This window comes from Microchirus variegatus (assembly GCF_963457635.1).
Source record: "Microchirus variegatus genome assembly, chromosome: 1".
In the NCBI taxonomy this organism is placed as follows: domain Eukaryota; kingdom Metazoa; phylum Chordata; class Actinopteri; order Pleuronectiformes; family Soleidae; genus Microchirus; species Microchirus variegatus.
Window position 1 is genome coordinate 11,200,790 of NC_139802.1, and position 24,213 is coordinate 11,225,002.

General features: G+C 40.1%; 1 protein-coding gene across 1 annotated transcript in view; it reads right to left on the reverse strand.

Annotated features, from left to right (window-relative positions):
• Positions 1-24,213, reverse strand: part of LOC310929905 (CUB and sushi domain-containing protein 3-like) — a gene marked incomplete at both ends in the record, with an annotated part of 208,391 nt that overhangs the window by 13,347 nt on the left and 170,831 nt on the right. The window contains 6 exons of the mRNA XM_083892768.1: positions 515-588; positions 1,150-1,323; positions 6,269-6,442; positions 11,751-11,933; positions 16,625-16,801; positions 19,891-20,073. Coding sequence (XP_083748894.1) covers positions 515-588; positions 1,150-1,323; positions 6,269-6,442; positions 11,751-11,933; positions 16,625-16,801; positions 19,891-20,073 — 965 coding nt within the window. The remainder of the gene's footprint in view (positions 1-514; positions 589-1,149; positions 1,324-6,268; positions 6,443-11,750; positions 11,934-16,624; positions 16,802-19,890; positions 20,074-24,213) is intronic.

Here is a 24,213-nt window from a genome sequence, read left to right on the forward strand (position 1 = left end):
TCCGTGTGCAACCACATGAAAGTTCCTGTCTCACTTCTTAATGCTTTTACCCACACACCATCATCCAAGGGAATAAATAATGACTGCGAGGAACCTCCAGTGGAACCTGCCCATTTGAAAGAGGAGTAAATGCACGCAGCACAGCATAGCTACAGGCTTTGAATCGTACTTTGATTTGGTGCTTCTTGTTTACACTCATCTGTTGCTGCCTTTGAGGCAAAGCAGTGAGGCTTCTTCAAATATTGATCACTTGGAAGTTTGTTGTGGAGCTTAATTCAATTAGTGAAGTATATCACCGTATATATCATGGACTATAGTCTATACGTTAGATGTGCTGATGCTCAACACTTCAACTACATGTCAGATAAACTGTGGATATATATTTTTTTGCTGCATTATATTAGGTGCATTTAATGCTATGCCATAATCACTGTTGTATATTATGCAGGTCAGCCTTTTACAAGTATACAGCAGCTGTATAACTGTATCCATTTCAGGTTTCTCCTGATTTTACCTTAAAGCCTGTTGTATAATTCATGAAGCCATGCTCAGGTGTCCCTGGATTTTCACACGTAGTTCTTGTTGGCTCTGGAACAAGAAATCACTTATGATGAGCAGGGAGATAGAAGTGTGTGACAGAAGGGCAATCATTGATAATGACTAAGCAATTTCTTCCTGGTGTACGATGTACCTAAGAACAATTACTGAAGAGGCTTGGTAACATGAGCCGAATTTTCTTGCCATCTCTGGCGTTTTTCACTATTTATTCCTTGCCTTTTAAGCCTTGGACTTGTGTGACTTTCAAGACCCAACGATCCAAAAATACAAATTAAAACACATCAATTTGATGTTTTTCATCAGTATTTTAACAATCCCAGCTGCAAAAGGCTGAAAAAAATAAAACAACACCCACAAAGAGGCATTCTACGTTCTTTCTTTCTTTGTTTTTGTTTTAAGTCGATGCAAAATGGTAACACAGTTAGCCTCTTCAACAGAATTAAAAGAGAAGGGTCATGATGAGTCAAATCGAGTGCCGCACCTTTCATTTTCAATGTCACTGCCAGACATCTAGTATGTTAATTCATTTAATTCAATAACTCTGTTATTTTACAGACCATGCAGAGAGGTCAAAAAGCTCATTTTTATTACCTATACACCGAGGCTGAGATCCAACCCAAGTGCCGTCCTCCTGGCACATGCGTGTGGCCGATCCGACCAGCACAAAGGGGCCACTGCAGCTGAACATCACCTCTGATTTGAAGATGAAACTGCGCCCTTCCCTCCGTCCCTTGGCTGGTATACCAGGGTCTCCACAGAACTTAGCTGCAGTGAAATAAATGGGAAATTGGTGATGAAATAAGCTGACAGCTTGATGCAACAATGTATCACAGTGCACTTTTGCACAATAGATTTATATGAAATTCATATGAATGTAATATGTCCCATTTTAGGATTTGAACATGAATCTGTTTGTAAGTGCGTGTCACATCAGGAAGATTGCAGCCGTCACAAGATCAATCAGCAGATCCTCAACTGTCAGACCAAATCATCTTCTCCCTGTTGCTCTGTATATTGTTTCAAATGCTTCAAATGACTTCAGATCTCTTCCTTCACAATTATATCAACAACTTCATCAAATCCATCCATTATTAGAATAAAAAGAAAGCAGGACGTATATAGATACAAACAAGCTGGGGACGATTGTGTGTGGTTTGTTACCTAGTTACCATGAAGAAGACTAGAACCTTCTAGCAGATCTAAACTGAAAACTTTGACTCGTTAAGTTTTATTGAGTGACATTTACCAAACGTATAAACCAGGTTTAAAGCACCTATTTTGACACGTTTCAGCAAGAAAAAGCACACATTACTAACCACAATGGCTCTGTTTCGATGGTGTAAATCAGGACAGTGCAACAGTGAAGGGAAATGGAACTCAGCCATCATGATTTTGAACATTAACACCTGTGTCTTTCCTTCAGTGACCTGTACTTTCTGTGTGCTCGTACATATGATCAGACCATGACAAGGAGAGAGTGGTTTACACAGCTGCTGCTTTTTATTTGGACCGCGTTAGATCTGATTCAGCACCTGGCTGTAAAATCTGTCAATATGTTTTGGGAAGTCGGTCTTTGTGGACTGAATATGAATCTTTGTGCAAGTAGGCTATTTCCATTGCGTGTGGACAGATGCACGGACATTCTCTCAGGATGAATTTCTTTGTCAGATAATTTTTTTTTCCAACGCTCACCCTTACTAGTGAGTAGTTACATTAGAAATGCAGATTTACATCTTGGCAGTGATGAGGTAGTGAAGGAGGTCATGGCACTCAATTTTACATCAAAAATAATTAACAAATGAAATATTAATTTTTCTGACAGGCCTTAAGGTTAACACAACTGGAGCCATCTGCTGCCACTGCTGCTGCTCTCCATGCCTCTTGTATAATATTGCCTATTTGATTGCACTCTAGCCACAGCCTAAGCAGAAGAAGCCTTTGGATTATCCCTGCTGCTCATTCAATTTATTGCTTATAGACATCTAATCAAGTTGCCTGGAATAATTTAGGCTGAGTGGGTTTGATGGGCGAGAGAAGCCATCCATTTTATAGTCTGCCAGTGTAACTTTCAGCTCATTTTACTGTATATACACATTCATTAACCCACTATAACCACAGAGTTCAGTAAAAGTTACTTGCTAGCTGTAGGAGGTTTAGAAACACTCAGCGAGCAAAAGAGCAGAGGCAAGGACAAGAGTCACAGCATTCAGTCACACAGTCAGAAAACTGCAGGATCAAGCCAATATTAAGGCAGACTGAATCTCCAGACCTGACATGTGCTGCTGTGTGAAGGTCTGGAGACAGAGATAAGTTCTTGCTTGCTCTCTGTCTGGAAGGCGGAAAGCAACAGGGGCTTCCCAGAGCACATCCCTGACATAAAAGATATCTAGTAAAGAAGATTATAATCCAATCCATGAAGGAATGGCTGGATAAAGTCATTTTTGCAAATGCTTTTATCTCATAAACAAAATCTTGTATTCAGAGACACACAGAGGCGACTCCCAGAAGATGGTTGCCTATACTGAAGGTTCCCAGTGAAACGGATGCATTGTGAGTTTTGACCACACGACAACTAACAGATCGACTGTAGCTGATATGACAACAAACCGAGTCAAAAGTGTGGAGGTGACAATTTTTGGCATTGTGAGATTTTCTATTCATTTTTGTGATGGATGCTACAGACCAAACAGGTGACATTCACATCAGTCATAAACTTGAAGCCTTAGGGAAATAATGTACTGTTTTACGGCTATATAAGACAAATGGCCCCAGGCCAAACCAAGCTCAGCATATTTAATGTGCCTGTGTGTGTATGTGAATTAACAGGAGATAGAGAAGGGAAGAGAGACGAGTGAAACTTTCCCCCACTCTCTCCCATAACCTCTCCCCTTCCACAATGAATTATCAATGCTCTGAGGTAAATTGGTATCCAGAGGTCTGATTCAAACTTGGGTTCTCAGTTTCATCCCTGTAGACACAAAAACTACAGAATTCTCAGATACTGAAATTCACTGTTTGCTCTACTTTTCCCATGTGTTGTTACAGGGAACATGAACATGATTCTTAATCTTGTTTGGCTGCCCCGACTAGACAAACGCAGACTTTCGAAAATGCACAGATGACTTTGCTTTGGCAGATGCATGCCACATTTTGTAGTATTGCAGAGCTGTATTTCGACATTATGTGCTGACTATGAGCAACAACATACCAAGTATGTTTCCAAGCAGAAAAACTGGTTTTAAAATGATTCTGCATGATATTGAAACCAATAAACTCTTAAACTAGAAGATGCTGTCAATGTACTGTATGCGTCAGGATGCAAAAAAACATTACTGATTTAAACGTACAAAAGTGTGATTTGCAACACATTAACGTTAATGATCAGTTCTTTGAATACATTGAAAGATTTTCAGAGACTAAAAGAGACTACCGACTGAAATGTGTGCTTTTTCAACATCAAACATTTCAACGTTTTAATTTATATCATTTGCATTTTTCAGGTACATGTATATGCCCTGGTAAACCTCAGTTATTTATGATAGACTGGCTTGTGTTTAAGGTTCTGTGGCAGGCGGCTAACTATAAAAACACGTTAAGGAGGGCCACGCTCTTCACAGGTGTTGGTTATTGATCAAACATTAATAGTGCACGGCTCCCTGTTTGTGTCGGTTTTGCACTACTATTGGAAACTGCATTCCAGGTTGTAAGTCACGGAGCTATTAAACGTAATTACTGCATCAAAAACAGTTCTCCGCCGAGACACAATCAGCCCATCATGGAACATAAAGGTTACTCGCTCAAAAGGCTACAGGAGGTTGATTTGGGGGTGCTGATGTGGAAATACGATTGCAGTGTTTGAGGGATGGCACTGACCGTCATAACTGTGGGAGAGACCAAGTAGATATGGTACATTTACGGAGTTGAAGCTTATCCTTTTTATTACCAGATGATCACAACAATTCAGGAACTGAACACACACACACACACACACACACACACACACACACACACACACACACACACACACACACACACACACACACACACACACACACACACACACACACACACACACACACACACACACACACACACACACACACACACACACACACACACACACACACACACACACACACACACACACACAAATGCACCTCAATAAAACGAGTTCAGTTGGTCAGTTAACACTGCTAAAGCACATACATCTGCTCATAGCAGCCAGATGTGATGCTTTACAGTTAAGCAGGATATAAATATGACATACAGGAGGTGCCATAAACAAGTGTAATGTGGCCATTCAGAGTTACAATCGCCTGCACAGTACCTTGTGCAGACGATTGCACACTAGCTGTCCGTCAGATGGCTCACACATGCTAAATAATTGAAATTGGCTACAACCACCATATGTTGTAATTAGAATGTAGTTCTTTTTGTGTTTGTTGTGGTCAAACGTGGTATAAAAACATAATAAGGCCCAGTTACATAATTTCCTTATCTAAAGTCAGTAAAGTGACTAGTTTCTAAGTTTGTACCGCCTCTTTACATACGTTTTTATACAGATGCTTCACAGCAGGCAGAAACAAGACACGTCTTTCATCACTTTGAATGGTGAGCAACAAAGTTTTAGTGGTTTTAATTCAGCCATGTCATGATGACCTCTCAGACAGAAATAAATCCCATTTACTGAAAAGTTGCGACAAAGGGGTGACGTTCTTGAGAAATTCATTCACTCGTACTAAATGAAAATGGTTGCCAAGATGATTCAGAGCTTTTAATGTTTTCTAAAATGTTTGCTCATGTTTCCTAGAAGAGTTGCTTCTTCGTGGCTCCAATCAAATCACCGTTTTTATTTGCTGCCTCTGTGACGTGTTGAATAAGTGTTGAACAGCCTCTTTCTAAACACCATCATCATGTATGTTTTGAAGCTGAACACTATGCTCTATCACTGAAGGCCTTTCTTAGTCTGTTTGTATAATAACTCACTTTTTCCCACCTAAGTCCTAAAGTTAAATTCCATGACAATTTCATTAAACTGATTAACTGCAGATAACCTCTAAAGGGACACACAGCAAAGGGAAACTGCCTTGGTGAATCTATTAGACACATTGAGAAACAGAGTACAGGCTTATCCTTGTTAATAATTATTTGAAAAATAACCCATTAGACTAAATGTGTTTAATGTGCAAATAATGAATTTGCAGCTGTTGACAGAAATGTCAGATCACTTCTGTGACTTCTCGTACAGCAACGAACGCTGCGGAACCAGAGAAATGTCAGGAGATAATGTTTCCATCAGTGTTTGTCGCATCGTAACAAGACATTTGAATGTTGTCACAAGAGAAAAACGCATTGTTACAACAATGTAATATCCATCTTGTTATCACAACAAAGTTCTATTTCAAAGAGGAAACTTTCTGGAGAAAGAACAAATTGAAAACCATGGTTCATTTACACAATTTGATTGAGTTCTACTCCTTTGCGAGACATGGCAAGATTCTGCTGAGCATAGTCGATTATATTGTGATAAGTAAATGTTCACTATGAGGATTTTAAAATGCATGGAGCAGTACGGAAGTGAGAATGAGTTTGACCCTCTCAAGCACTTTTCTCATTGATCAGCTGGAGGGCTCCAGAGTTGCAGGCAATGAGAAATGGTGTTACCTCCAGAGGGTCGCATTCACGCTTCCGTCTGTAAATGGTGACTCACGCAAGCACTGAGGCAAGTCTCCGCTCCAGGTCCCATTTCCTGTGCAAGTGAGGACAGCAGGGAAGGACAGCTCGTAGCCAGGTAGACAGTTGTAGCTGACGCTGGTACCCCACTCCAGGACTGAGCCCTCCAGGAGGCCGTTATGTATGGGTGGTGGCGCAGGACATGTCACCACTGTGGGAATAGTAAGGACAGTTAGGACAAGCTTATTAGAGGACAATTAATGAAAGACACACATTCAGACAAGTTCACAGGGATGTGGAACGGAAACAAGAGAATCTAACAAGTCTTTGTGAACTCACCCATGGAGTATAGAGAAACCAGACTGAATACAAGACATGTATTTATAATTCAAGGAGACAGTGGACTGACACCATGCAGGCATTTCTCACGTTAAAGGTTCAAACCGTCCACCACCAACATGGATGTTGCCCCCCCCCTGTGTAGCAGTCAGTGGGATCCACAGCAAACATTAAGATGGTGGAATTTCAAACCAGAGTTGTGTGTACTGAGGGTTATTAAAATGGCTACTGAATACAAGTGAGTGGCTCTGCTTCAGTTCCACTCAAATAATAACTGCAATGTTAATGTTGTTACTTGACAGTCAAGACATGTCTTAGTCAGAAGAGAAGAAACATTTCTGTAAGAAAAAAAGAAATAGCACTTTGAAGATATCTGGAGCCACTGCTTGCTTTCCTCCCCTCACTAGATACAACATAACTAAAACAACTGCTGGATATAACTCAAAAAGAAAATCAAAATTTTAACGATTGGCGATAATTTCCATGATTTATGCGAAATTCTATGGATTTTGCCACATACAGCGTCATTGCACTTCTCCTCAAAAATTTACTGGAGAGGGTAAAAATGAGTAGTGGTGTATTTAACAAGACATTTAACACGGTAATAAACCAATTTTTATCTGACGGATCCCGCATAATTTATCTTCTCAGCATTGCTTCATTATTAGACACAGCAGGAGTGCAGTTGGATTTCTTTGAGTAGGTTAAGCATAAACATGTTTTGTTCAAGAAATAATTACATCATGAGTTTCAAACGATCTACCTTTCTTACAGAAGGAACAACGTGGGATCGAAATGAGCGGAAACTCATGGGTTGCATCTTGAATGTAAGCTGTTTTTCTGTTGCTGAGAAATAAGTGGACATGTCTGTGTAAGCCACAAACTTTCAGCTCAATGAATGTAATAAATGAATGCATAACACTGCTCGGAGTTTGTTCAAAGATGAACCCGTTGGGACGCAGATGGGATATGGGTTTTAGGGATGTGAATAAATCAGGAGTTGTTTTATACCAGTGCTATCCTCCCTCAATCTACTGCTACTTTTTTTAGATACACTCATGCAATCCGAGACGTTTCAACAAAGATCTACAAAACGAAGTTGTGCCTCATCCAAGTCCGTCAACTGTCAGAAAAGATCAGATGTTTAGTTTACAAATCCAGCTACTTAAAGTGTCATGTTAACAGCTTGCTCACGAGTTCAGGGTTAGCCACGTTCGCTCACCAAATACATGATCAAATAAAAATGTAAAAGGATGCTGTCGTGTGAAGCCGGGCTCCATGGGAATCGTTGGGGCACGGCCACATGCAGGAGCAAATTCACCAACTGCTTCGTTTGGCATCAGTACAAACACAGACTGAACTCACTTTCACCTGACTTGATTTCCCAGTCACTGGAGACTGTGACTGTCTTCCTTCCAGCTGTTATAATTCGCTCTAAGCCTAGCGCTGCACAAAGTGACCTCTTCTCTTGCGAAGACCTCGGGCACTATATCTAATCGACTTGGCATACTGAATGCCAGAAGTCATCATGCTGACTTTAATGTTCACTAAAGCGGAAGTGATTTCACTTTCATTGGTTTGTTATTAGTTTCTGGAGATTTGTTAACTCAACCTGCTGTTGTATTTGCCTGGGTACAAAATCAGTGAACAATAAATTACTGAATGTGGTCTTAATTGGCTGTATGCTTCAACGTTTGGTTGAAGGCTATTTGGTTCAGAAAACTTAAAGAGTATAAGCTTAGACCAGTTTCTAAACCTCCCAACCAACCTAGATGTTAAATAAATGCATTCCAACCATACACTACAATGCAAATAAATTGACTGAGTACCCAACACATCTGTACAATATCTAGTTCTGTTAAATCACTCAACAACAGATGTAGTGAAAGTTGATTTGAGGATATGTTTAAAACATTTATATTGTGATTTTAATCGAGCAAATATAAAGTTGGCACAACTAACTAACTAGACTTAATATGAATTACAGTGAATGTGGTGCAGGACACTCTTCACATATACAGTATATTCACATTTTGTCCTTCAGGGGGATCCATCTTTTGTTCTGGTTGGCTATGGATGTAAAAATACTTTCATATAGACATTTTACAGCAGTACATATAAAAGTGTACATTTGTGTAAGGTCGTATGCTATTATTTCAGAAAGATTTAGGCCATGGTAAACTACTGATTTTGCCATTTGTTTTTGTAATGTTCAAGAGGAACATGTTGACTTGAAATTACATCTATCTGATGATAATGAATTGGTAATCATTGGCCACTGAGATTTACACAATTTTGCTCTGAAGCTTGTGAAAAAGCTTGTTTCCCTTTGTCAAAATATGTTTGTTTTTTTCACAAGCTTCAGAGCAAATGTGTGTAAATCTCAATGGCCAATACTTTACTAAAATGACAAAGTGGATTTTAAATAGATGTTTTGTTAAAAAAGCTGGTTTGAGTGTTTTTGTATCTCTGACTAATTATGTCACTGAGATAAAGTGACGGAGAGGGAGAAAAAGACAATGTGTGAGTACATGCGTGTTGATAAGGAAATTACCCCAAATTTAAGAGTAGGCCTACTAATCCCATAATGACTGCATCAGAAATTAGTTTAAAGAAAAAAGAGGGGAAAAAAATAAGTGGCAACTGGAACTGCATTGAAAGTATAAAGTGTCCCCGCTTTCCTAAGTAGTTCTAAGAAGTATTAGTAGCTCTTAGCTGAACATGCCAAACCTAGGATTGAATCTCAATCCTTGCTGGGCAAAGCTTAGGGATGTGTCATAAGTCAGCAGCACCACGCATAAATGCTGCGGTTAGCACTGATGCACATGCATTAAGTACAAAATTATGCACAGTCGGCACATGTGAAAGCCCTCTTTCTCTTACACTCTCTGCCTTTTACTTGCCTCGCCTCTTTCTCCATCGCTGAAATATCAGCTCATACATTCCGGTGGCACTTCATCTAAATCCACGACAGAATGACAGATGCCCAGCCTCATGACAATTTCAGAGAACTCATCCTGTCTGAACTGTCGCACCTTATATTTAAACCCAATCATGCAAAAAAAAAAAAAAAAAAGCAAACCAATCCAAATAGTAAAGGGATTGTTTTCAGTTTCAGATGCAAGAAAAGGAAGCTTTTTTTTTGTCAGTCCTTTTCAAAGACCTCTGACTGCGTAGGCTGACATGATAAAAAAAACAACTGATTACCAGCAAGCTGCTGCTCTATTGCTTATCCCTGATAGTCAGATAGCGAGGAAGCCAACAGCGACAAGGAGAAAATAAATAAACCATAAAACATACAATATGTATTCCCGCTTAATAACTCATCCACACACCGCGGACTAGCACAATTAACACAGCTAACCACTTTAACATCAACCCATTTAATTTTATTATATTGCTTTACCCAAAATAAGAGAAATAAGAACTGTTGGAAGAGAGCAGGAGAGCGTGAGAGGAGACAAGAAGGATCCTGTGGCTCACTGACGAGCAGCATACAGGTCACTAGAAGCTGACAGCACATAGGCGGTGGCAGCAGCAGTGGTAGGAGGTGTTGCGCATGTATGTGTGTGTATACATGAGAGGAGAGCAGCGTAATTGAATGTCCCCATGTGAGTGTATGCAGGCACGGTGGTGTGCGAGTGTGTGGGAAGAGGAAGGTTAAGCTCTGGGGTTTCGCTCCTCTCCACACCATCCCCATCAAGAGTCACAGTGCTGGGGCTGAGTGCCTGAGCTGTTGCGGAATCTGTCAAGGGTTAGAGCTCGGAGATTAGGGGGCTTCGCAAAACTTTAATACATATGTGAGTGCACATCATGCACATACGCTCTCTGCCTCGCGCTCTCTCTCTCTATCCATTTAAACTACCTTGGGTAACAGCTGAACGATCAGCGATTCACCAGGCAGTGTCAACACGCCACAGAGCAGGGCGTGTAAATAATGAAATGCACCCATAAAATATTACAAATAAGTGTCAGTTTGGATCTTGTGAACTTGAAGACAAGGTCGTACAGGGCTTAAAAATCAGCTCGCTATGAGCCAAGGAAAGGCAACGGCATAAACCATGTCTGAGCTCATGAGCATTGTATAGACCTAAAATGTCAAGAAACATGCATGAGAAGAAAAAATATCCATAAGCTCTGTGTTTCTTTTGTAAGAATGTGTGAACAAGTGGTTAATTTCCCTTTTTTTTGTTTTTCAGTTGTTTGTTTATCTCTCTGCATGTCAGTCTCTCACACCCAGCCTCCTTTTCTCACATTTGTCCTTTCCCTTTTCTCAAGAGGCAAATACAAACGCCAGCCAGTTTGCTAGAACCGAGACAGCAGACTGGGAACAGTTCCTTAGCAACAATGAGCCACCATTTGCCTCGTAGGCTCTTCCCTTTTCCTGCTATACTTTTGAACTGTTCACTGCACAAGTTAATCTTCCCTGCAATACTCACTTTGGGGTGTTGAGGGCAGACATGCTAATCTATGCTTCTACTTGAGCATCATAAATCACTGAGTGATGTATTGCTGATGGGACTATAACAGCTAAGTCCTCTTGGTGGATTTTCTAACTTTGATGTTAATCAAGCCCATAGAGTGCGCAAAAACTTTTCGAGAGAGAGCGAGGCGGCCAATGATTAACTGTTGGAGTACAATTAGAGGGGCCCTTGTTGTGATGAAGGGGAATAGTTAGCCATCCATCATCAGGTGTCAGAGGAACTTTGAGCCTTGGTTCTGTGCCACCACAGGTGCAAATCTGGATGCAGATGCAGGTGATGATGAGGCTGCTTAAAGATTCGACTTGGTTTTGTAATGAAGGAAAGTACTGAATATAATTATTAAAAAAAAAGAAAGATGAAAATTGCTTGCGTATGCATGCATGCAAATATACAGGATGCACCTGTCTATGCATGTGTAAGTGTGTCCGTCTCAGAGACACCCAGCGTAATGTATTACTATAACTTTTGTTATAAGTGCGCTGAAGTGACCAGTAAGACACTATCTGACCACCTAAGTTCTGTGTCACCTTGCTCGCTAATCTCATTAGATCTCGGGGTATAAGCATGTATTTTGTATTGTATGTGACAGTGTGCGAACATACCAAGGTGAGTACAGCACTGATGGTTATCAAGGTTGACCGACTTCAGCATGCAGTGTATGAGAGGGGGGGAGGTGCATTTTTGTGTGGTATTTACCTTGGCATGTTGGCATGGTGCCACTCCAGGTGCCATTGTTGGTGCAGGTCCTTGTGGCAGTGCTGTCGCCTTCTATCATCACATATCCCGGCTGGCAAATGAATGTCATGTTCTGGCCCACCGTGAAGTCATCACCAAATCTAAGGCCATTCGCGGGAATGCCAGGGTCACCACATGTGATCACTGCAATTGATGTCAGACACAAAGAACATCAATTAGACGTCTTCTGGCACTGGGAGGCACTGCCATTGGGTTGTTAGTAAGTTTATCAAGTGACCACAGGGAAGGGTGCACTTGTTTTTCCTCCAGAGTTTATAGCTTCCTCTTGCAAAGTAGTTGTTAGTTTTCTTATCTGTTGTTTAGCAACTTAAGCCGTGAGGGCGTGACTATGTTCTTGTTGCTTTTGTTCATATGCTTTGTGGCAAAAAGCAAGTTTTTAACACAGCAACAGCACCTGGCCAACAGCTCTTCACTAGCAGTACATATACATAGCACAGGATCATTCATGTGATCATGTGATTACTGTTGTACCTCTTCCCAGTGAGTTGTTGACACCACATTGTTCTGCTGCACAATATAATAGCAGTATATATTAAGTGCAGCGTAAAATAAATTGGGATATTATGATTCATTCACAGAGCACATGTTGGTTCATGTTCATACTTGAGACGTCGTTTTTCCTTTAGCTGGGCCATAGACTGGATATAAAAAGTAGACGTAATCTTCCAGTTTGCCGGCTGAAGACAATCTGGAAGTAAGAATATAATAAAATCTATAGGGAAATTAACACATTTCTCACTTGATTTACAATGTCGGAAGAGTTAATTATTTAAATTACTGGTTTCAGGTCTTCTTCAATCACATGTGAAAATTGTGTACATTATGTTGAGAAGAAAATAAACAATAAAGTCAGGCTTATAAATTGAAAAAACAGCTACAGTATGTGGTTGCATGTAGCATCTGTGAATTTCCGGCTGCAACATGGCGCCAAATCAAACCAAATCAAATCTCACAACTTCATAACATTCATTAGTGGTTGCTGCTTGAGCTAGGCCTCTTTTAATGAGCTAATTAAGCATCGGTTCCTTGCAGTTAAATTGAGGATTATTACGGCAGAACCCCTAAACTGTGGAGGAAAATGAATTAGCTTGTGCGGTGCGGATGTACAGCTAATGTAAGTCTTAAGTCCAAACAAAGAAAACAAATTCTATTGGTGACCTTTCATTTATTGTCTCTCATACCCAGCCTCTGGAAATGTAAGAATGAGAAAGATTTATTTGATCAGAGAACACTGTGGGAGGCGTGCATGGTGATATTTCTGGACAACAAACTAACAAACAGGGTGAGGTGCAAATGTCTGGGGTTATGTTTCAGCAACCTTGTGTTGCTTGAGCATTATTTAATCAAAAATAACCATAATGGACCATCACACATGATGGCTCTGTGCCTCTGAGCGGGCATTTTGCAAAGTTGTATTCCAGATAAGAAATATACACAGAAGTTGAAGATACAGCTGTTACCATATTAGCCTTTGACTACGCACTCAAAGCATAATCACACAGCAGCTGTTCCACTGTACCCCTGACTGCATGAAGGACGTAGCTGCTGTCATAGTAAAACAAATAATTATATTTTATTTACGTATAAATGTGAACACAAACGTGGCCATAAGACACACTCCCCCTTTAAATGCACAACTTTGGTGATATCATTTTGAAATATTGGGCTAATTAGAGTTGGGCCACACAAATTAGCAAACATCGACACTTTGTTGTGCCTCTTCTCATGTTGCTCATCCTTAGCTTCTTGTCATGGTGTGATTTCTCTGATGATTGAATGCTGGCCCGGAATGTAAGTTACCAGCAGCTTTTATTTGATCGATTTTTTATAACCCCTCTTTCATCATGCAGTTGTAATTTGTGACTAATTATAAAATCTTTCCTGACTTGTTCACCTTAATGTAAAAAGGCACTTTGATGCATACGTCTGTCCCTGTAAATGCCCCCCTTGAAATTAATTTCTGTTTGTTTATTTTCTAGTTGCCGCCAAGGACTTTAACACTTGGACTCATTTATCTTGGCTAGGAAAAATTTACTTTGTATCCCGACAGCATACATATGAGTGCTGCTAACACAGCATGGACAAGACGCTGGGTCTTCTGGCAGTATGTACCTGCTTGCTTCAATAATAAATCTCGTCTTCCTAGACACATCCATTTTTAAGATTAACCTAAAGCTACAACACTGACAGGTGCAGAAAAGGTGTGCAGTGTAAACCAAGGTTAACTGTGTAGCCTTGATGTTTGACTGATGATTTTGTTTGTTTTTCCCCTCGTGTTTTCTTTTAAATTGGAGGATTTCCATATCGCATCTCTTTTCAGAGATTCCCGAACCCAAACCTGTTATGCAAGTCTGATTAATAAACGACATCGCCGTTGTATCTGACATATATGATATAGAATAATTCCTGATGAAATACTCCATGGCTTTTGGAAATATTGTGTAACTTGTCAGACTTAATCTGGTCCTTAAACTTAACCAGGAATTGCAGAGAGTGAACTCATTTTAGCATCATCGACTCATCCATCCATTTTCTACCACTTTATCCTTCACATTTGCATGTATTTGGACTGTGGGAGGATGAGCCGGGACCTAAATCATACAATATATTGCCACTCATAATTTAATTGGTATTCCAAGTGTTTCCAGTATTCACAAAATATTATCTTTTTACTGACACCAAAATTTCACACAACCATTCTCTCATCATCCTGAACTCACAAATAACATTTAATATCCTCCTGGAAAATAGTAATAGTAATCACTGACAAGACTCTGTACGACTAGTATGGTGTTAACAGGTAAATGATGACCATGTTAAAGAATCAATTATAGCAATGCTGAAATGTTATAAAATGTTAACCCCCCCCCCCCACATTTTTCAGCCATCTTGTGAGAATGTGGAGTCTCCATGTACTGAAATGCAAATGTTTGCATGTGCCTATCTATCTGTACAAGTGGGAAAACCCAGTCATTCAGCATCACCATGTAGAAAAGCTGCAGGATGTTGACTTCAACATCTTAACTCACATCATCAGCGCAGTCTTGTCATTCAGTACACTTACTGGCTTATGATTAAGCAGGTTGCTGAGAATTAGTTAAGGTATGGAATCAGACTAGGAGTTAACACACACACACACACACGCACACACACTGCAATAAGATACTTCCAGAAAAAACCTGTGTATAAATCTAGGTCCCCTCTATCTGAAATGTGTAGTATGCTGCAGACAGTGAGACTTACTTTGGATGAAAGGATTCAGCTTACTGCATAAATGTGACTGTTCCACAGATATTTCTAAATCTGCTTATTGCCATTTTACGCCAAAGTTTTTCATTTAATCATACCTGACTTCCGGAAGAAAAATCCAATCATACTGTGTTGGGCCTGTTGGTATTAATACTAGAGGAAGGCGTTAAGGAATAGGGAGTGGAGAGCGCTATAAACAGCAGATAAAAATAAACAGGATCGTGTTTCAAGGCAAATAGTCTTCCTGAATAATCAGTGTTTACTGATTATTTCATAAAGTGCTTTATGGCTTAACCTCACACTCCACTGAGCAAGTCTCCCTTCTAATACACGTCATCTGATTCCACAATTCCTGAACTTCTTCAGTAATTTTCATTTATCAACCATCACATGAGTTAAGGTAAAAAAAAAAAACTTTTCCGTTTCCCCTTGAGAATGTTGTGTGACTTTGATCTGGTAACCTACATGATCGATTACCCATGAACCGTGAAAATGATTGCCTCCCTAATGAAGGCACACTCAGCCAATCTTGGCATCATAAGTGTTGATGTCCCTGAACTGACCACTAAAATTTAACGTGAAGTGATAGCATACAGGAGAATAACAATATTAAGTTTGGTGATAAGTGATAAGTGGGGGAAAAGGGGCAAAAAAGCTATTACACTTTTCTGCTTATTTGGTCATTATTATTCTCTCCTTCGCCCTCCCTGTGTATATCTCCACAGAGATTCATTCGTTTCCAAAATTGAAAATTATGCCCACACCATTCATCTCTCCCTGCGATTCAATAATAAGAAAAAGGAACGAGAAAGCGAGAATATCGTGATTCTCAAAGGGAAGAACAATGAGTAATTTTGTTTGATAGTCATCCTGGTGCAAACCAATTGCAGATTGGCACACTTCTTAATTACTCTAAGGCTCATTTGCCAAAAACTACCTGACAGTTCTGCAGCTTTGCGGAAGGAGGAAGGTTCCAAGAGATTTATGTGCCCTTTGAAATCTTGTACCTTATCATCGAAACCAGTGTAAATCACTCACACCGCCTCCTTTTGGGAAAAATATGGAGGAAAATCACCTTTATTTCTGTCTGTCATATATCTTTACTGATGCTTCAGTACATTCTTTATGTGCAATTATGTTTAATTTATTCATACAGTAAAATACACAATAGAACAATAGGTGATTTACTATGCGACCAGGATTGCAGGAAATGTGACTCTCATGCCTGGGCACGTGTGATTGGTCAGAAGTGGATAAAATGACATGACAGCACTCATTAGTCTATCATGAATTGAACAATAAGGAGTTAAAAAAAGGATGAGGACTGTGTGCCGTGTGAATTCGCCACAGGTGTTTTTTGGTCTTGTCAAAGAAATATAGTACAGTTGGCCATTAAATGCACCTCACTGATCATTTCACAATTTTCTGAGCGAGTTAACAGTGTATAGCTTTTTTCGGTTTCGTGCATAACCCCGTTCGAAAGAATGGCCTTTAAGTGTCTCCCACAGAACCAAGACACACATCTCTAATCACCTTTCATGTTCCTCGTTATATATGAAACTCACTTGTGCAGTTTGGAGCCGTGCCAGACCACGTGCCGTTTGCCAGACACTGTCGTGTGGGCGAGCCAGTCAGGAAATAGCCTTCCATACAAGAATACACAATAGAGTGGGAGAAGGTTGTGCCATCCACACGGGAAATGCGGCCGTGAGCTGGGGTACCTGGATTGCCACACTGCACCGCTGGGAAATGGGAGACAAGAGAGGAGCTGCAGGTTAGATGTGAAAAGTAATAATGTACTTTCTATTTTTCATACATGTGTCAAAATCTGGGGGTTGGGACCCCTGGAGGTGGTAGCAAGATGTTATATTTATGCAATATTGATTATTTATTTGTTTGCTTATCGCCTAGGTGCTACACACATTCCTATCACACCTTTGACGAGTTATCGGCAAATAGAGTAAAAGTTTCACATTAATGATACTGACATTAAGTCAGCAAAATGTTTGATTTTGTAGTTGTGGTCACAGGAGTGAGCATTATTTTAATTTAACTCAGATGACAATTTGTAAAAAACCCATGCATCTTCTTATGATTCAAAGCACAGTCTGAACTTGGTTGCAAGGCCCTTTACAGCCTTTTTTAAATATTCCAACAAAACATGTCCCTGAGGAGGAGGAGGAAGAACATTACTTGATTCATGTTATTTTCAATCTCTCCAAATCGTGTCTCATTTTGAACTCACAATTTGCTTGACAGGAAAATCTAAAATCAAGATACTTTTCGGGAACAGACATGATGCTCACTCAGGCACACATTTAAAACACGCCAGGTGTTGATGTGCTTCCACTTCTTGGTGTCTCAGTGGAGCAGGGAAGAAAATAATGATATAAAAAAAACAACCTTTCCATCCTTGACATGGACTTTTTTCACTTTGCTGCCGTCGGAAAAGTGCTGCAGAAGCATTGGACCAACCCACAGAAACAGACTGATGAACAGTTTATTCCCCTGGACCTTCAGAAGTTTACAAATTAATTATTAATTCAAACATTTTGTTAAGTGCAGTCAGTATTTATGTGCAATAATCTGCCTGCTTCCCCCTACTTTTTTTTAGAAGTACTTTATTACTATTAGTATGTCCTATGTTTATTTATTATGTTGGGAATTTTTTTTATTATTATTATTGCACTAGTTGTCAGAAGATCCACCGAAACTTTAGTCAGTTACAATAATTTCTATTCTGTTCTATTCTATCACTGTAAAAGCCCACAAGGACGTGTGCACACATGGCAAAAATAAAGTATGGTAGCCTTTTTGTCTCCCTCTCATAATAAGTCATGACAGACATGATGACAGAAACACAAAACAGACCTTGATGGCATTGTGAGATGGATATTAAGCTGAATATCCACAGTGACTGTTCTCCAGAGACTGTAAAAGGTTGTGGATAACGGATGGATGGGCTTTAACATTAGACAGGGCTTTAGATCACAGAAAGACAGCGTTCAGGCTTCAGTGAATTCCTGCCCCCACCCTCCCAAGGTGGAAAAATGGCTAAAACAATCTTTAAATCAGGGCTTCGGTGGGGGAGACTGAGAGATAAAAAGGTAGTGGAAAAGAGTTGAGGGGTAAAAGGAGGAGAGGGGAGGAAAATCCAGAACAATAACGAGGGCTAGATAGAGACAGGAGGGGCACAGGGCGGAGAGGACATAGACGGGCCTCAAGACAACAAGATTAATACAGAAAAAAAAAAATCACGGGAGATGAAAGAGAAAAAGGGCTGACATGAGGGGAAATATAAGATAAACAGTGAAAGAAAAATGGGCAGAACAAGAGAGATGAAGTAAAAATGGGTTACACAGGATAGTTCAGAGGTCCTTTGCATTGCTCTCTCTCATATTAGAAATCATGTTGGTGCCGAGCCAAGTGAGCGGACAGTACATAGAGGAGAGCAGAAGCAGTCAGACATTTGCCTCAATATCCGGTTGACCCCTGAGGGTAATTTATGCAAGATTTAGAGCTGGTGTTCTATGAACCAATATCTTCAAAATCCACAATGATTCATTTATCACAGTCAAAAAGGAACTTGGCTTGAGGTGTCTGGAGTTAATGTATTTTTCTTGCAAAATGGAAGCCACAGTACCATGTGCTGGCAGGAAATACCAGATTACAGCCGAGAGATACTTATCCATCTGGTGCAACAGTGTGTGAGTTTTTGTAACCATGTGTGTGTAGGTGTGGATGCACATGAGCACATAATCTGTTCGGTCCAGAATATTGCTATGCTGTCAATCATTGTAGCAGGAAACAACAGTTGAGGATTGGAATTATCTTCACACAAAATTGCAGCTAAGTTTGATAGGTTAAGCTTATGTGTTGGTGTATCAGGTAATCAAACAATCATTGAACAAGTAAATAAACCTACTGTAAGCTGAATGGCAGCAGTTTTATGGTGAAATCTCTCTCTAAGTGAGTGTAAAAACAATTGTGTGACTCCTTTCTGGTAACAACTGCAAACATTGCTATCAAAAGCAAACACAGTGTAGAAACATTGGGTCAGCTCTAACAGTGGTATGAACATACACACACAAGCACGCTTGTGACCCAACTATAGATATCTGTAGTTTCCCACTGAAAATATTCAAACACGGCGTGAAAGCTTTATTCAGAATGTAAAGTATGAGTTTGGATGCAGAGCATGTGTGGGTGAGAGGTCACTGAGAAAGAGTGGTGAAAGATTTACAAAAAAAGATTTACAAAAACTTGGATGAGCTACTGTGGAGTGAATATGTTGATGAATTATAAATGAATCATAGAGAAAAATGTACTCTACTATTCTAAAACTATGTTTTGCAATTTTACACTTGGTCCAATTATTTTATTGAAAAAAAGTTGAATGTTTCATTCTAAATAAATAAGGCACTTGTTGGTTTAGAAAAGCCAGGCTACAATAAATAAAATCTATTTATCTTTGAATAAAAACCTGGATGGACAAATGGAACATTTCCTTTTTTCTTTTTTTAAACTGCCACAACAAAATACAATCTGACATTATTATGAAAATAAGTTTTTAACAGGCAATCACTGATAAAATAATAAAAACAAATCTGACTAAGCCTTCAGTGACAGCTCCTGAAATACAGCCAGCCTTGTGTAACAAACCGTATTTAGGTTTGATACCCAGGGCTCGGAGTGACTAAACATCTCCATGTTGGACTCCAACTATGACTCTCAATGCATCTGTGTTAGGAAGTGTGTGTTATTTTCTTGTGTGATTCATATTCCTCTGATTCATAAAAAATATCAGAGACATTTAAAGGTTTTCCCTTACGTTTGCAGAAAGGCTGTCTGCCCGACCAGGTCCCATTGGGGAAGCAGATCCTCTCTGCCGAGCCATACAGCGTGTGTCCCACTGCGCAGGTGAAGCGCACCTTGCTGCGGACTTTGAAGTTCCCTGCCTCCCTGCTGGCATGAGCAGGTGTGCCAGGATCCCCACAGGTGCCTTCTGAATCGCCTGCAACGGGAGATAAACAGAGAAGGATGAAAAGCAGGGAAGTCATCCAACTGTCACAAGTGCGTGTTCACAAGTCGAAATTGCAGTGAACTACAGCCTATTGTTTGTGTCTGTCAAGCAGAGAGACAACACAAGAGGGCTTACACTCAATCTGTACATCTTTTGAATCTTCCAGGAAGCAACTATAAAAGACACAATGCACCAATGAGCAGTTGTCACCAGGCCAACTACTTGAAGGACCAGTGCTTTTCACTGCTTTGACACCAGGAGCTTTCTGTCCATAAAAACAGCAAGGCCAGCATTAAAAGGCAACCAGCTGTGGTTATGAGAAATGATGGATACAGTTTGACCTCTGAAGTTGAATGCATTTTCATTATGCTGAATTATCCCCGCTGTCTTTTGTTCTGTGGAGGAACATGCAGTTCTCTCAGCGTCATGCACCACCCGGCTTGCACATCTATGATTTAGCTCAGAAAAGACGACACAGTGCCTTTTGATAATTCTCTTCTCATAGCAGTCTGGGTGAGCGAGTGGAAAAAAAAAAAAGGGGACAAGTTCGCTATCTGAGTCATGAGTGAGAGGTGACAGGTATGGAGTCAGGGCAGTGTCAAGGCTACAGAAAATATCACGTTGAAATGAGCAGCAAGCTAAGCCGAGAAGTGTGTTCGATGTTTTTTTCGTTTTGAATTCATTGGGGACATCTGCGGAATCCGAGTTAGAGCTTAACACTAAGCAACACCTCGTGTTTCTCTGCTTCTGTTCCATCACAGGGATGAGACCAATGACGGAAAGCCAAAATAGTCAAAATGTATGACTTCAGAAAGTTAAACAGTCAGCTGTATAAATACAGTGATAGAGTCATCTAATACTGCTGTACTTGTTTATACAGTTCAGTACAAGATGTCTCTTTGTGAAGGATCTGTGCTTTATTAGCTTTGAGATCCTGCTCCCAGAGCTACGACACATACACACACACACACACACACGCACAAGCATACACACACTCCCTGCATCATTCTCCGTATGCTCTCCGTCTACAGAGCAGCAAACAGCTGCAGTAATACTGGACTTGTTGACAAAGCCCTGCTGCACAAACACCAAGCTCATATCTTCCATACACATTCTACTGCTCACATGCACAAACTGGATTTGTCAGGTCAAGGGTGCGTGGTCACGTTGAGCATTACTTGCGCGACGCTGCCCACACCCCGTGCATGTAATTGCGTACGCTTATCTTTGGAAATGTATGTTAAGTAAATACGCTTGTTTGTTGCTTGGCTGTGTGCATGTATGTGAGTAGATGTCTGACAGAGGCTGTCAGTACTTTGTTAGGTGAGGCAGCTCGTCTCTGCATGCACCGTGACAGCTATAATCTCACTAATTGGTATGGCGGTGGATTTGGTTTGAATCTGAGTTAATGTCCATTCACCAGGCTGCCTTTGTGAGGATATAATAAGGCCTTTAACTCAGCCATGCAACAGATGAGGACAAAGGGGGAATGGCTTGGCAAGCAGTTTTAAGCCCTATCTTACTAATTAACAAGGGAGGACAGATGAGAGGAAGGATAGATGCATGAATGAGAACTGTTGCTGACGCTGGGCTGTACTTCTCTGGAATCCATAGCGCCATTTATTTTGTTGCTATTGGTGATAAAACACACAAAAATAGAATATGGCATTTTAATAATGGCTGGTCCTGAGGCTAAGCCGTCTGTAGAGTGTGCAGCAGCCTTTCTGCAAACAAACTTTACGATCACGTAAGAAATCAAAGAGAGGCTGACACTAAGTGATGAGACATAATACGGGGAATTCATAGAAGAAGAAAAAAGAGATAAATAAAACGTACATTTTACAGCTAGCTCACTTATTTTGCCAACACTGTAGGAGTGGCTGCCTCACGTGAGAAGTTCTTACTGATGTCCTGTGAAAACTAAGGGTGGAAATGTACACTTGCACGACTTTAAAAACAAGGTGCATTTGCTGTGCTGGATATTTAGTTCCTGTAAACAACAACTGCATCTTAATCAGCAACAGGCGTTTACTGCCATGAAACCAAACCATCTGGTGATGTACAAAATATTTATTGTTTCCATTGTAATTTGCTGATTTCATCCTTAAGTAGATGCATTGATGCATCATAATCTAGTGTGACAATGTGAGGACAATACTCTAAATGCCATTATCAGTAGCTAACATCTATATAATTATCCTAAATGTCACAATTTTCTAAAAAAAAACAAAAAACCTTTTAATATGTTTCTTCAATTAAAGGTGAAGTAAGTAGTTTATAGTGCCATCTAGAGGAGAGGCTGAAATTTACAACAAAGAACTGCTCTGCTCACCCCCTCCCTTCCCTGAGCGATACGGTATCCTCAGCCGGCGAGGGAGAGGGCGAGCTACCGCGGCCGTAGCAGATGAAGCAGAGAGAGTGGAGGCGGGACTTCTGCTACAAGTAAAGCGACACTTGATTTGTTCTCTCGCGTTTGTCTATACAGGCTCCGGTAGAAACATGGCGTCGTGGCAATGCAGTAGCGGCCCGCGACCATGTTATTTTACATGACTTTTTGAAACACTACGAAAATGAAACAAAGAATATTATACAGCAACTAGACAATGCAGGAGCACATAATATGTATACAAAAGTGGATTTTGGGTCATATAAACCCATAAATACTACACAGTGTCCCTTTAAATGTGTCAAAAAATACTGAGACTGTAACTACCATTGCTCCAAAAAGAAAAACCAATTCCCTTCTTCTTTGGAAAAACTATTTGTACGTTAGTAACTTTAATTAAATTCCAAAAAAAAAACATCAACAAGCAGCTGTTAGAAGTTTCACTCAAAACTAATTTAAGTGACACTTTTGTGATCAAAACACAGTACACTTAATCAAAATTAATATCGTCTGCTATAGCTCGACACAGCAGGTCCTTTTTCTTCAGCTTGGTAAGTCACAGCGTCATTTATTATCATTAAATCCTCTGATCACTGACCCAGCACTCGTATCCTGCTGCACAAAATCCTCCACAGTGGTTTACTCTCTAAACAGCTATTGCTCTTTGACAGTTTAAATACCTGGGAACAGTTCCACGTTTGCGTCACATATCTCACTTTTTAAGTGATAAGTTGATGGTGATTAGGTTTTAGACAAGTTAAATCAAATGCACTTAATCTAATTTGATGTTATATATTTTCCCAAAGATTAAAGCAGAATGTATTTTTGCTGGATGCTTTCAGACAAACAAAAGGTGGTGATACTCATGGTGATGACACACGGCTCGGAGTGAGCGATAAAATTAAATACAACACAAAATTGCAAATCATCACTTTCAAAGAGGCCCATTTATCAAAACAGCAGGGTGCTGATCAAATCTTCTCAATTATAGATGCAAAATTGCTTCAAAACATTTGGTGATAAAGGATGGGAAAAATGTCTTGCAATACTGAAAGCATTAAAAGCACAGCTATTCATCCATGGCCTCTTTCTAAAGTACATCTTACTTTTAGCAAGAGGGTCCAACCAATTGTTACACTGTGGCCATAAAAGGATGGACATGATCAGCAACAACACTCAGGTAGGCTGTGATGTTTCAACAGTGTTCAATTGGCACTAAGGGGCACACAGTGTGCCAAGAAAATATACCCACATTATTAGACCAACAGCAGCAGCCTGAGCCATTGATACAAGGCAGAATGGATCAACATCTTTTTATGGAAAAATAATATAATATGACTCTACCATCCAACTGCTGCAGCGGAAATCAAGGGTGAATTCCAATTCCTTGCTAAACCCTCAATCAAAAAAAGTTGAGGGGCAAGTTTAAGGGCTGTATCGCCCTCAATATTGAGATTATCCGAGACCACCCTTGGGAGCAAGGGCTACCCAGAATGCATTGCGTGTTTTCATATAACAAAGATGGCGCCGAAAGCAGCGAAACAAGTACGCTAAAAATTAAGTATTTTCTTTGCTAATAGAGATATAAAATTATGAAAACCATTGTATTATCTTAGTTTAGGCCCATATTATGGATTACTTACGTCATTGTTGCGTAACATTTATTTTTATTTGACGATTATTAGCCAACAAGCGATCGTTTGCGTTTACTTTTCAATAAGCCGTGGTTGTGGTATTTACATGAG